The sequence below is a fragment of the Gracilinanus agilis genome, chromosome 5, assembly GCF_016433145.1.
Source record: "Gracilinanus agilis isolate LMUSP501 chromosome 5, AgileGrace, whole genome shotgun sequence".
Lineage (NCBI taxonomy): Eukaryota > Metazoa > Chordata > Mammalia > Didelphimorphia > Didelphidae > Gracilinanus > Gracilinanus agilis.
Window position 1 is genome coordinate 270,961,884 of NC_058134.1, and position 13,814 is coordinate 270,975,697.

Sequence of the window (13,814 nt, forward strand, 5' to 3'; positions counted from 1 at the left end):
ATAGAGACAGAACAATTGCTACTGCTGTTGGTATGAAGCATACGCATTCAGCTAAAGTGAATGCAAACCATTTGTAATAGTCATAGCTTTCAATTAATTGTTGTATCAAGTTTGGTACTTTTATCAGCCAAAACGTATAAAGTCCCTGCATAAAAGACCAAATAAGCAGTGATAGACTGCTTAATACAAAAATCATTCTTGTGAAATTCATTTTCTTTTTCTTCAGAAGATAGTAGATTTCGTTTGACTTGGCTCGCCAGATGTAATGGGGATAATTTGAGGAAAGGTGTGTGGGATAAGGGAATTTGAAAGGAGGTTGTCAGAGACTTGCTAAATGAGTAATCTAGGTTACAGGTAGGCTGGGATTAAGGAGTTTCAGAATATAATAGGGCTGAAGTCAGGAGTATAACACAGAAGGGAAACAGAGATCTTCAGGGAAAGGAGAAATTAAACTAAACAGACAAACAGCAGGCTTTACAGACTGGGACTTAGACTCAAACAGTGGCAGAGGGAAATAGACTAAACTGAAATTAACAACAGGTTTAGTTAATTTCACAGGAAGGGACTTGTTTTGAAGTTATACCTTCCTCCAAGATGGATACCCGGCTTCCCTTCAAGCCCAGAGTATGTTGGTTCTTTCCCTCTTCTTCCCTCTCTTGATAACTAACAGACAAATTATACTAATAGTTCTGTTGAAAACACAAAAGGGTTTATTATCTTTAGAGGATGATTTGTCAGGAAAGTGGATTGAAGGAAAGCCCTAACAGTTGTCTCAGGAATCTCTCTAAAGAACGATCCTTGATATGACTCTAGTAGCATGTATGCTATTGTGGCCCATTTAAAGTCTTCTCAAAATTTAAAATCCTTGTTCTTTCACCTGATAAACTTCATTATGTCATGGCTCCCACTTCCCTCCCATTCCTGTTTCTCTTCATCTGAATGCAGTTAGGCAGCATCTTTCCTAAAACGTGGCTCCTGGAGCCGAACACAGTTTGCCAAAGGAAATCTAACCAAATCAAAGTACAAGAACCTCTGGCATTCTGAACAGTATGCCTCTATAAAGGTATTGAAAGATGATATTGAATTTTTTTGGCAGAAATATCATGCCACTAATTCATATTCAATTTGCAATCGTTTTCACATGAACAACTGTCATCATCATGTAGAACTGAGTTTTTAAACAGTGTAAAAATGGATATTGGTCTGTTATAATCCTTATTAGTTTTAACCCATAGTAGCCTGGAAAAGTTATTTTGGCTCCTGACTCTGGCAAGACACATTTAGGCAAACCTCCTCTCCCAACTTCAAGTGCTCAATCAAGAATGTTACCATCTAAAACACTTTAAAAAAAGTTTTAATGCCAGTAGGACCATGGGCAAATCCCTGAAGCCTGCCACTAAATGATTTCCCTCAGGCTGACCTGAAATATCCTCTCCTCCTATTCTACAGCAACCTAAGTCCTACACACTGTCCAAGGGCTGGTTCTTATCTTACTTCTATCCTAGATACTTAACCTTTTTCACCCCTATAGATCATTTAGTCCAACCTTCTGAGTTTAATATCTCTTCTAGATTTAAATTCCTGATTTTAATTCTAGATCAGTGTGCTCATGAATCATCTCCACAGTTCTTAAAAAATTCATAATTTAAACTTCAGTCTCCTTCAGTCTCACGCATTATAGAACCAATAACAACTCCTCCCTAAATGTTAGCTGATTAATTATAACTAAGAACAGCTCTTTTAAATCTTTTGCATCTTTTGCTTTGCCTAATGAGGGAGTTTTCATAGGTATATAAAAGTTTTCACCTGATGTAATGTATAAGCAGGAAGGCAAGTTTTCTCTCTCAGTAAACTAGCAGCTTTACCAGTGGGTGCTGTGAGCAATACTTCTATACGTTTATTATCCTTCCATTTACTTTGATGAACAAAAGTGTCCCACTCTTCTGGTGTACCCAGGTCTTGCGCAAAATCTTTGCAAGCTTTCCACACTTCTGCCTTTTCCATTTGCTCCAGATGCTTAAAGAGATGGCTAACAACTGTGGTTTTTCCACAGCCACCTTTTCCGCTGATGACTGTCACTGCATTAGAACAAATCATTTCCAGGGCAGCCATCTGATCCTGGTCTACTTGTACTTGGCTTGGCATTTCGAAATCATTTTTATTTTCATCAGAATGAAAAACTTGGTTCTGCTTGTCCAAAGCATGACCACAATTTTCTGATTTTTCTTCCTGAGGTTTACTAGTGTTTACTGCATTGTCTCCTTCTGCACACTTAGATTTCTTTGTCTCTATAGATGCAAGAACTTTTTTCACGTCCACTTTTAACTTCCATGATGATGTGGTCATAAGTTCATGTACCAAAGAAGCAATATCTCTTTCAGCCTCATAAAGCTCAATAAGAAAGATACATTCTTTCTCATTTGTCACTACTTCAATATCTTTCAAAAACTTCAGAGACCACCAAACATCTTGAAATGCTATTTTTCCAGACAATTGAGAGGTTAAGTCATCTTCTTTAACATAAGTGTGTCCATACATTCTACATATCTGTTTCAGCTGATTATATGTTATCAAAGCATTCTTCTCTACATTATTAATCTTTTGCAAAAGAAATTCACATTGACAAAATGCCTGCCAAGTTGCTTCACACCCAATGAGCTTCAATTCTCTGTAGTTTATCTTTAAAGAAAAAATACAAGCAAAATAAAAATTTAAGTTCTTTTATAAAACATCATGTAAAAACCCCATTTCTTTTTAAACATATATAAGTCATATTAAGGCACTCAATTATGCTAAGTTTAACAAAAGAAAATCCATCTAAAACACCACTTCTTAATATATTACACATATACATAAAAGCCTCCTAAATCTGGGGCAGACATGACTCAGGCCAATGAAGGTTCAGGCTCAGAATCAAATTGAAATCAACACTCAAGAAACTCAAACATTTAAACAAAAGGACTTAATAGAAGAACAGAAAAGACTCAGTCTGGCTCACTTGTCTCCACATTGCCATGATGACAACAGCAGGTTAGAAGCTGGAAGAAGGCTCAGAAATTTGGAATTCCTTATTTGCTGGGCTTTTGTGCATGGGATTTTTGCCCTACTCCAACAATGGTAGTCTTAAGAAAGGTGCATTTGCTTTTTAAGATGAAACTAGATGTCTCTCCTACCACATCCAATAATCTTGCAGCAATTATATTCCTGGGTATTTGTAGAAGAGAAGGTTTGTCTGCCAAATCTTTTAAGTCTTATGATGATGATATTATTATTAGGGGGAGGAAGAGGAAGCTAGAATAAAAGCCATAGAAGATGCAGCACAATGGAAAGCAGAAGAAACAATAAGAGGTGGGCTCAGTTAAATGGTCAAAAAAAAAAAAAAAAAAAGACCCGAGGCTCTCATGCCTATAACCAGCCTATAATCCACATTCACCCTTGGGTCAGAGGGATGAAGACTGTTCAGTTTACAAAGACTCCTTGTAAAGGTATCAGTAAGAAATGACACATATATTTCAAGGTGTTTGATAGAATATTCGTTTAAATTTATAATTTTGGTAGAGAGATACAATTTTCTTCCATTTTTCTAAAATGGATGAGTGATGTTAGTTATTCCCCAAGGTCTTTTAAAATTATAGATCCTTTTGTTTTAAAGATGGAAAAGAACATTAAAGAACAAGGACTACAAACAAAAGCAATGCAACCAAAATTAGAAGGGAAGCAACAAATTGGGGGGAAAATCTTACTCAAATATATGAGTTAAATCAATTGTACAAAAAAAATCAAGCCATTCCCCAAATGGGGACATGAACACGCAAAGAAATCAAAAGTATCAATGAGCACATGAAAAAGTGTTCTAAATCTCTTATATTTAGAAAAATGCAAATCAAAACAACTCTGAGGTACCACCTCACATCTAGAAGATTGGCTAACATGACAGCAAAGGAAAGTAATAAATGTTGAAGGGGATGTGGCAAAATAGGGACACTGATGCATTGCTGGTGGAGTTGTGAATTGATCCAATTATTCTGGGGGGCAATTTGGAACTATGCCCAACGGGCTTTAAAAGACTGCCTGCCCTTTGATCCAACCATACCACTGCTGGTTTTGTACCCCAAAGAGATAATAAGGGAAAAGATTGTACAAAAATATTCATAACTGTGTTCTTTGTGGTGGCAAAAAATTGGAAAATGAAGGGATACCCTTCTATTGGGGAATGGCTGAACAAATTGTGGTATCCTTTGGTGATGGAATACTACTGTGCTAAAAGGAATAATGAACTGGAGGAATTCCATGTGAACTGGAATGACTTCCAGGAATTGATGCAGAGTGAAAGGAGCAGAGCCAGGAGAGAACATTATACACAGAGATGGATACACTGTGGCATAATCGAATGTAATGGACTTCTCCACTGGCAGCAATGCAATGATCCAAAACATTTCTGAGGGACATATGAGAAAGAATGCTATTCACATGCAGAGAAAGAACTGTGGGAGCAGAAACACAAAAGAAAAATAATTCCTTGTCCACATGGGTCAATGGGGATATGATTGGGGATGTAGACTCTATACGATCACCCAAGTGCAATGAGCATTTATCAAGTAGTTATTAGTAGTTATTATTAAGTCAGGCACTATGTTAAACCCTAGGAACATAAATAAAAAGAATAAAACAATCTCTTCTTAAAAGAAGCTTACTTTCTAGGAGGGGAGACAACAAGGCCATACATACATACAAACAAATGGGCTTAGTTTTATATATGCATATATATGCATATATTCAACACATAAATACAGAATAAAAACAAATAAAAACAGAGTAGTTCACCTGATAATAATTAGGGAAAGAGAACCCTTGCTAATAAGGAGTAGGCAGTTATGGGGAGGACGTGGACATGTGAAAATGTATCAAGTTGCTCAGAGGCCTCTTGTAGGTAGACAAGTAAAGTGCCTTCCAAGCACAGAGAAGTAAATGAATTGTCCAGGTCCTTTCCATCTTTATGGGTCAATGTTCCTCCCATTATACTACGTAGCCTCTCATCGAAACAGAGACTCTCAGATCCGAGAATTGTGGTCTATAAATCCACCCATTCCTTAGCAGGCCTCTCTCATCCTTTGGATCTGCCCCATCTTGCTCTCCTGGGTTCCTAGCTATTCTTTTTTCCTCTCTCCATAGTCTTCTCCCCAAACTGCATTTCCTCTCCCTTTTTTCTCATTTAAATAAATATACAAATTAAAACCTTGGTTATTTTATCTTAAGTTTTTAAAAAGACAAATCCAACAATAAAATACTGTTGGAAATAGTCAAACAAGATGGACTACAAATATTATTTTATGACCAATTTTCTACCAGTGTTGTATGGCCATGGAAAAGAACAGTATCCAGAGAATTTAAAATGAGTATATACAAAGGGCAATGGAAAAGGGCACAGTGATTGTGAAGAGATTGCAACATTTAACCAACAAAGAACTTGAAAAGAAAAAAAATCAGGAAAATTAATGATAAAAAAAAGACAAATTAATCCTGAGGCCAGGGTAGGAAATGTTGAGTCAGTGTGCCATTGGCATCCATGTCAAAAGACACAGAAAGAAACCTGTAGCACATCATTTATTTATAAGTGGCCAAAAAGAAGGGTCATACAAGATGAGTGCACATCTGCATCATTGGATGAGATACCCAAGTTAATGAAATCACAAATTTGAGAGAATCCCAAAGATCCCCAATCATAAAAAGCTGGACAGGACCTTAAAGGTTTTCTGATCGAATGCCCTCATTTAACAGAAAGGAGGCAGATAAGTTTAGAGAAGGTAAATACCTTCCACTTCCTTGTTACTCACTTCTCCAACCCAACTATGGTGCCTCCCAAGTTACCTGACGCTTCATTGTGTCAGAGATGTGACCATGGAAGGCGGCTTTATCCAGTGGATAGAACCCTGGTCTTAGAGTCGGGAAGAATGGAATAAATTCAAATCCTGCCTGAGACACTTATTACCTAAGTGGTCCTAGCTAAGTTCAGCACTTGGCTCAGGGATATAACACAAAGTGGGCTCTTAATAAAATGCTTATTGACTTAACTTCTTTCTGCCTCAACGTACTCATCTGTAAAATGAACAAAAGAGCTACCTCACATTATCGTAAGATCAAGTGAGATAATATAAGCAAAGAATTTTACAATCTTTTAAGGCACTATAAAAATAGTATAATTATTAATATATTATTCACAAAAATTATGTCAAAAGGATTCCAGTATGGCATGTCACACCATGTTGAAAAGGTTTTGAGTTTGGTCCCAATGTCAGATGAAGTGTGTTATTTGAGGAACAACTTAGTAAAACAGAGGGAGGGGATAGCAGACTGGCTGTAAAAGGATAAAGACATTTTGGCCATATCAACTCTATGAAACAAAGAAAAAATGTTAATGGCTCTTTTCACAGTCCTAACAAATCTTGGCCCAGTTTTAACAACTATAAAGATTACCACAGTAATCAGTTTAGCTAACCAAGGGTTTGTATCCTACTTACTCTACTAAAGCCAAGTTTCCATGGGCAGGTATTTAGGATCTCTTCCAAGTTTCTGTACAAGCTTTCAGGATGTTCCGAGTTCAGAAGTTTGTGAAAATGCCGGGGCAGAAGGACTGGAATGAACTCCATTATTCTTGGAAACCTCAACGCTATCATTACAATTTTTAAAGCGACTATAGGAAACCACAAATAGAAACTGGTTAAAGCAAAACATAAAAGGGTTTTACAAACAATCATCAACAGGTATCAACTTTCCATTTGTTAAAAAAAAAAAAGAGCAAGATACAGAACAGTTTTATTAACACAACTAGGAGAAAAAAATCAAAATTAAAAAAAAGATTGCTAAAGATAACAGTGGACTTGTTCTATTCAATGTCACTTTGGTCACCTGAAAATTTTAAGCTTTCATTTTGCAAATTTAAACCAAATTACATTTTATTTAAAGCAGTGATTGAAACTTATTTTGGGGGGCTTTTTCTCTTCCTATTTTCCCCTCAAAATAAATTACTAAGAAAAGATTCAATTTCTATCAGATTTGGGCATTTAAAATAAAAGCTTTTATCTAAAAATTAATTTAAATATGCATATGATCATTTATCATCTACTTGGGCTGCTCAATAGTTTTTGGCAGATTTTCTGGTTCCAGATATTTGACATTACTAACTAAATGACTTTTGGTCATGAAGTTTTACTGTAATGAGACAACTAAATCCATTTTCCCCTAAAATTTACTTTTAATTTTCATAAAACTGGATATCTTTCCAAACTAGATCATATCCTATGAAAGTGACACTTTTTCTCCCCCTCAAAAAAACAACATTCTAATTTACATTATTCTTCCAAAAGTAATGCTGTATTTTATATTATGCAAATAAAAGCTGAAACATTCCTGTCCTAAGAGGCTGTAATGGCTCAAACTGAATCTGATGTTAAATTTACACTTACTTGGAATTTTGCTTAATAAACTTTCAACTTGATCCTCCTGTGAAGAACTTCCATCTTTTCCCTGTGAAGATTCTTTTTGCCATTCTTTAAAATCTCTGAGTGCTTCTTGAAGATTTGCAAAGCTCAAGTTGCAAAAACTTGGATATACCCACTCTAAAAACTTTGATATAAACTCATCTGGAAATTTACAAGTCTGAAGAAAAATCGAACAAACGTCTTTTTGATCGGGTGGTAAGTCTGTCAGTAAAAAGTAAGATGGCAATCCAAAGGCAAAGTATCGGGATCCCACAGGTTTTACTCTGACTTTAACTTTCCACCAAGGACCAACCAATGGAAACCGTCCAAACACATGAAACTCCTTTGTGGTGTTTTCATCTTTAATTACAACTTTAAAATAATAAACATGAGTAGGATTCATTGTGAGCTCATTTAAGACATATATAACTAAACTTAAATGTTAAACTTATTTTTAAAATTACTTTATAAATTAAATTAACTTTCAGGTCCAGGAAGCATGCAGTAAAAGAACATACAAAATCTGTCACTCATCAGCTTTTATCAGCAATTCCCACGCTATATTCAGCTTTTCAAATAAGCAAAACAATCTTTAAAAAGGCTTTTCACAGGAAAATGAGAATATGTATTTATACGTGTATATGTTAAAGTGAATTGAGAATAAATATTAAATGAAGTTCATAGAATCATGGTTTTAGAGTTGTTAAAAAATCTCATTCAACTCCCTCATTTTACAGATGAGGAAATGGATTTATAGAAGGTTCTATTTCTTGTCCCTTGTCCAAGAACATTCAGGTAGAAGCAGAAACAGGATTCAAACCCAAATCACTCCAACACTCTTTCCACTTGACCATAGACTAGATTTTCTTTTTGGCTCAAAATCCATGAGGTTTAACTATGACTCATTTTACAAATCAGGAAACTTAGAATCAGTCAGTTTAATCAACTGTCCCCAAACCAACTTGTCTCTTTAACTTCCTTATTTGTTCAGGTTCCCAAAGTCATAGCCATTCTAGGCTCTTTGGTCCCCTGCACTCCACACCCAATCTTTTCCAGCTAGCCTCTCTTCTCTGTTTTCACCACAACTCTCCAAGGTCCTCATTACATTGGTGATTTTCCTTGAAGTGTATCAGTTTTCTCCTCTCTCCTGGCCGTCTTTCAAACAGCTGCTGAAGCGATCCTCTAAAAGAATCAGGTCTAAGCAGTCACTCCCTTGCTTGAGAACCTTCACAGTAGTTATCCACATATATTAGCCAAAAATAGGAACTCCTGTGTTTGGCATTTTAGAGGCCTTCAGAATTTGGCTCCATACTACCCTTTCAGGCTGATTGCAAATACTTCCCGCCTCCCTTCATACACACATGTTTATACTCATCAGCCTAATGGGCAGACTTGATGTTCCTTGTATACCTTCTTCCAGCTACTGCTTAAGTCCCTTGGCACAGGCCCTGTCCCCATGCCTGGAAAATATTCCCTCCTCACCACCTTTTAGAAATCTCCCTTCTCTCAAAGTCCATCTCTTCAAGAGTTGTTTCTTGGAAACTCCTCTCCCAAATTACTTTATGTTCAATTTGCATTTTTTAGGCCTACTCTGGTTTTCTGCTTCAGAATCTAAATTTCTAGAGGGCAGACCATTTCCTTTGTTGATTGACTTTGTTTTGCAGAGCCCAAAATAACAGTATAATGATTCAAACATAAGCTCTCATCTCCCACTATACTAAACTGACCCAAGTGTCCTTGAGCAAGGGTCTAGGGTTAGGATTAAGGTTTGTTTGGGTTTTTTGCACCTCTCTGGGTCCATTTCCTCATCTGTAAAATGGGGGACCTGCATGAGATCTTTTCCAGCTTCACAGGGATTCACTCCAAGACCCCAGCACATAGTGTGCATGCTCATGCCTTTATTTCATCCACTATTTCTTTCCTTTTTTTAAATCTATCTTTTATTTATTTGTTTGTTTGTTTATTTATTGTTTTTAAGGCCCTTAACTTCTGTGTATTGGCTCCTTTGCGGAAGAGTGGTAAGGGTGGGCAATGGGGGTCAAGTGACTTGCCCAGGGTCACACAACTGGGAAGTGTCTGAGGCTGGATTTGAACTTAGGACCTCCCTTCTCTAGGCCTGACTCTCAATCCACTGAGTTATCCAGCTGCCCCCTAAATCTATCTTTTAAAAAAAATTTTAACCTTCTATCTTAAAATTGATACTTTTTAAAAGAATTTTATAATTCTTTAACCTTCTTACAATTGATACTTAGGCTTTTTTTTAAAAATCCTTATGATACTAATTAACTAATTATAACACCCTTATGATACTAAGTATCTGGTTGCAAAGCAGAAGAGTCAAAGGGTTAGGTAACTGGGGTTAAATGACATAGCTAGGAAGTGTCTGAGGCCAGACTTGAAACCAGGTCCTCTAAGCCTGGCTCTCCACCCTAGAGCTGCCCCTTACCATTTCTTTAAACTCTAAGCAGGAAGGTAAGTGCTTACAATTTTTGTAAGTCAGACATTCCCCGCCCTAGAGGTGTGTACATTCCAATAAACAATGGAAAACTTTAAATCTACAGCCTTCAGGGTTGGATGTCTTTCTTTGAAAAAAAAAATTTTTTTTTAAACCTTACCTTTGGTTTTAGAATCTATACTAAGTGTGTGGGTCAAAGCAGAGTCCTGAAAGTCACCTGTCAAGAATCTAGGAAACCAGGGACCAAGTTCTTGCTGGGATAGGGAGATTGTGGGGTGGGGTTGGAGAGTGGAAATTGTGTCTAGTCCAGGGCCACCACAGCTCACATTTGATCCCAGGATCTCCCATCTCTAGATCCCACTATCCAAGGAGCCAACTCCCTGCCCCCTGGGATGCTCTTTCATTGGAAAAGAAAGCCAGGGAAGGGAGTACCCCTAGCCAAAGACCAGATCCTCTCTAGGAGCACTTCCTGTTCACCTAGCCCAACCCCTTCCCCAGCCCAGGCTGGGTCCCTGGCTCTCCAGAGTGACAAATGCCCTCTCCTCCCTTGTTCGGCCTGCTTTTCTTTTTTTCCTGCAGGTCTCTCTCTTTATTGAACTCACACAGTAAGCACATAAGTGCTCAGCTTTCAATGACAGTTACATAAACAAAGGGGCTATCCCCACTCATCAGATCCTCATCCGCATCAGATTCTCATCCGGACGGGGCTTTCCTGGGCCACCCACTCCGGAGGGTCCTGGTTGCGGGGAGGGGCCTCGGCCACAACCCATTCCAGCCCTGCCGCCCTCCCCCGCCCAGCTTTTAGAGATGGGGAAACTGAGATCCAGAGAGGTCAAAGATCATGCTCGGAGCGCAGCTGCCAATTGGCAGGATTTGAACTTGGGTCTTGCTGACTCTCCCCGCACCCCCACAGCTGCCTCCTCCTGGCAAGTCCGGACCTTCGAGGTCCTTCGGGCCGGCTTTACCTGAGAGGCGCGAGGGGAGCCCGTCGGCGTGCAGCCCATCACTCAGAGGCTCCTCCGAATCTACGAAGGGCACCTCATCCTCCTCGTCCTCCATGTCCAAGTCGTCGTCCTCCTGCAGGCTTTTCTCCGGCAACAAACGCCCCTGCAGCACCAGCCGGGTCTCCATCCTCAGGGTCGTGAAGGGAGAGCCCCAGAGTCGTTCTGCAGCCCAACTCAAAACAGCCGTGGCGCGCGCCAAAAAATGCCCGGCCAATCAGCGAGGACGCGGAGACGCCCTGCCAATCAGCGATCGCAGCGTGGCCACGCCTTCTCCGTGAGAGCAACAAGCCTGCGCAGCACCACCAGCACCACAACGCCCCCTTTCCGGGTTTTCCCGAAATTCGACAGTCTGGGAGTTTTCACGTAATTCCTAGAGCCTGCTGCTTCCGTCTTGGGATAGGATACTATTGGGAAGGCGGGGTGTTAAAATACCAAAGTATGTAAGAGGCCCCACCCCAACTAAGATCCCACGGAGGTTGGCTGAACTCGTCCCGGAGAAAGAAGCAAATGAAACGATCCCTACCTTCAACAACCTTACATTCGCGTGGAGAAAACGAGTGCCTGCAACACCCGCACGGAGAGAAACTGAGACGGGGAGAGAAGAGGCGAGAGGAAGGAAGGAAAGGAAGTGAGTAGGAAGGAGAGAAGAGAAATGGGGAGAAGAAAGAACCGGAGGGAAGAGGAAAGGCAGGTTAGGAACACTTAGGTAGAAAGGAGAGAGAAAGGCGGAGTTGAGAGGAGGGAGGGAAAGAAGGGAGGAGGGTTGTCCCAGGTTTGTGGGGGGGAGAAGGGGGAAGCAGGGTTTTGTCTTGGCTATTCATCCATTTCAGTAAATCAAATAAATTCCTCTTCGGCCAATACACGCGGCATCAGGGATTGATGGAACAAATCCGAGGTTAGAGAGTAATAGGGAGGAAAACCGTCTCTATCTCGATCAGGCGTGGAACCCGGAGGACTTAAATTCAAGTCTTGCCGCTGTCACTTACTAGTTGTGTGACCCTGGGCAAATCGCTTAATCTGGGACCAAAGACTACGCTTAACAATGAAAGGAACAGAAGTTGTGAGCCTGCGTTGGTAGGAGGAGTTCCTACACTACCAGGGAAATTAAGCAAGCTAATTCCATACAAACTTCCAAGCCCTCCTCAAGCAGGAAGTTCTTAAGAAGGGCTGTAAACCATAGTACAGAGAATCTTCTGATTGAGTCTTTCCCAGAGTGCTAGAAAAATCCAATCAAAAGGCAGAGAATGATTCTGAGGCTCATTCCCGGAATCTTAATTGTGCCCGTTGCCGATGACTGAATCTGAAGGAGGACAACCAAATCTAATGAACACAAACCAACATCAACATCAGGCTAGTGCCATCTTACTCAAGGTTCTGTGAACTCACATGACCAAGTTATTTCCCTCCCCCCCCTTCTAAAATCACTCCTCCACCTCATTGGAGACCCCCAAGCACCAAATTGCAACCTTTAGAACCACCATTCTAGACCCTTTATTATGACTCCTTTGATGGATTTTTTTTTCAGGGTGACATATTTGGAGATTCTACCAAGATTGAGGCCTCTTGTCCAGCTCCTGACCTCCCCTTATCCTCCCTAACCCCCACCCCATGTGGGGCCAGCAGAAACCTCTTGCATTTCACCCTGGATTTGATTTCACAGGTTGGCCTGGGTAAACAAACTCAAATTTCTGATCTCATCTTTTTTTGACTTGAGTTTTTGATTGACTCTTTAATTTGTGGTTCTGCTAAAGACCCATGGACAGGTTTCAGGTCCTTTTCTGACAGGTTCTTTCCCCTCCCCCCAACCCCTTTAAGGGATGGCTATAGGCTATATATTTTTAAATTATGGTCCCTATACTTGCTGGTATCTGATAATGCCCCCCCCCCCCCATTTTCCCTCATCTCCACTCCTTGAGGTCTCTACCTGGTTCTGGTTAGCTATCTCTTCCATTGTTGGAAAGGTCTTTAGCTCGCCTCCAATCCAAATTCATCCAAATCCCTCTCAGTCTTTCTTTCCCTCCTGCTTCTCTCCAGAGAAGCAGTGGAGGGGATAAGGGCCCTTGGGACCCCAACCCCAGCTGCCTCCTTTCAGTTCTTTTGTGAAACATATGTGACCACTTGGTACATTTTGTATTTGTTATTTTATGTAGTAAACATGTATATGTGTGTTGGTATGTCCAAAACAATTCCCCAGACTTAAATTGACCATAATTTACAAATCTCAATTTGAGGTTCAACCTAACCAGAATTTACTATCGTATGATCAGTTCCCAATTAAAGTTTCAATTAGTTTCCCAAACTGATTCTTTCTCACTTGCTCTTTGTAGCTAGCCTTATCTAATCCACATTGTCCCCTTCAGTAAGACTGCAGATAGGGGGGGGGGGGAGGAGGGGAGGGGGGGAAGCACCATTTCTCTTTTTAACTTTCCAGGCTACTAAATACTAGTAGAGAAAGTATTGAAAATATTCCAGTAGGGAATTGCGCATCAGCTAGGGGGGGTTGGGGGAGAGGAAAAGAACATAAAATATGTAACTATGGGAAAATATTCAAAATAAAAACTTTAAAAAAAAAAAGAAAATATTCCAGCAGGGCTATAGTAAAACCATCCAATTTAGCATCTGCTAGGCTCAATAATTCTTTCATTCACTTCTTATAGGTTGTCAGTTTCCCCAGGGATGCTATTTCAAGCTAACCTCAAACTTCCATTATCACCACTACTTCCCCAGTCCTTTCCAAGACAAGTCCACCATTCCCATTCCTAGCCCTTCTAGGATACTATTCTATCATCATCTCTTTTCTTTGACATTTTCACCTTTCCCCTCTTTACTACTTTACATTCTCCTTGCCCTGTACACATACCTTGTGATTATACTCAG

General features: G+C 39.7%; 1 protein-coding gene across 1 annotated transcript in view; it reads right to left on the minus strand.

The window, feature by feature from the left end:
• Positions 1–11,064, minus strand: part of HELB (DNA helicase B) — a 42,065-nt gene extending 31,001 nt beyond the window's left edge. The window contains exons 1-3 of the mRNA XM_044679205.1: positions 10,899–11,064; positions 6,519–6,691; positions 1,807–2,679 (exon numbers count right to left, since the gene is read on the minus strand). Of these exons, the coding sequence (XP_044535140.1) occupies positions 1,807–2,679; positions 6,519–6,691; positions 10,899–11,064 (1,212 nt within the window). The remainder of the gene's footprint in view (positions 1–1,806; positions 2,680–6,518; positions 6,692–10,898) is intronic.
• Positions 11,065–13,814: the final 2,750 nt, after the last annotated feature.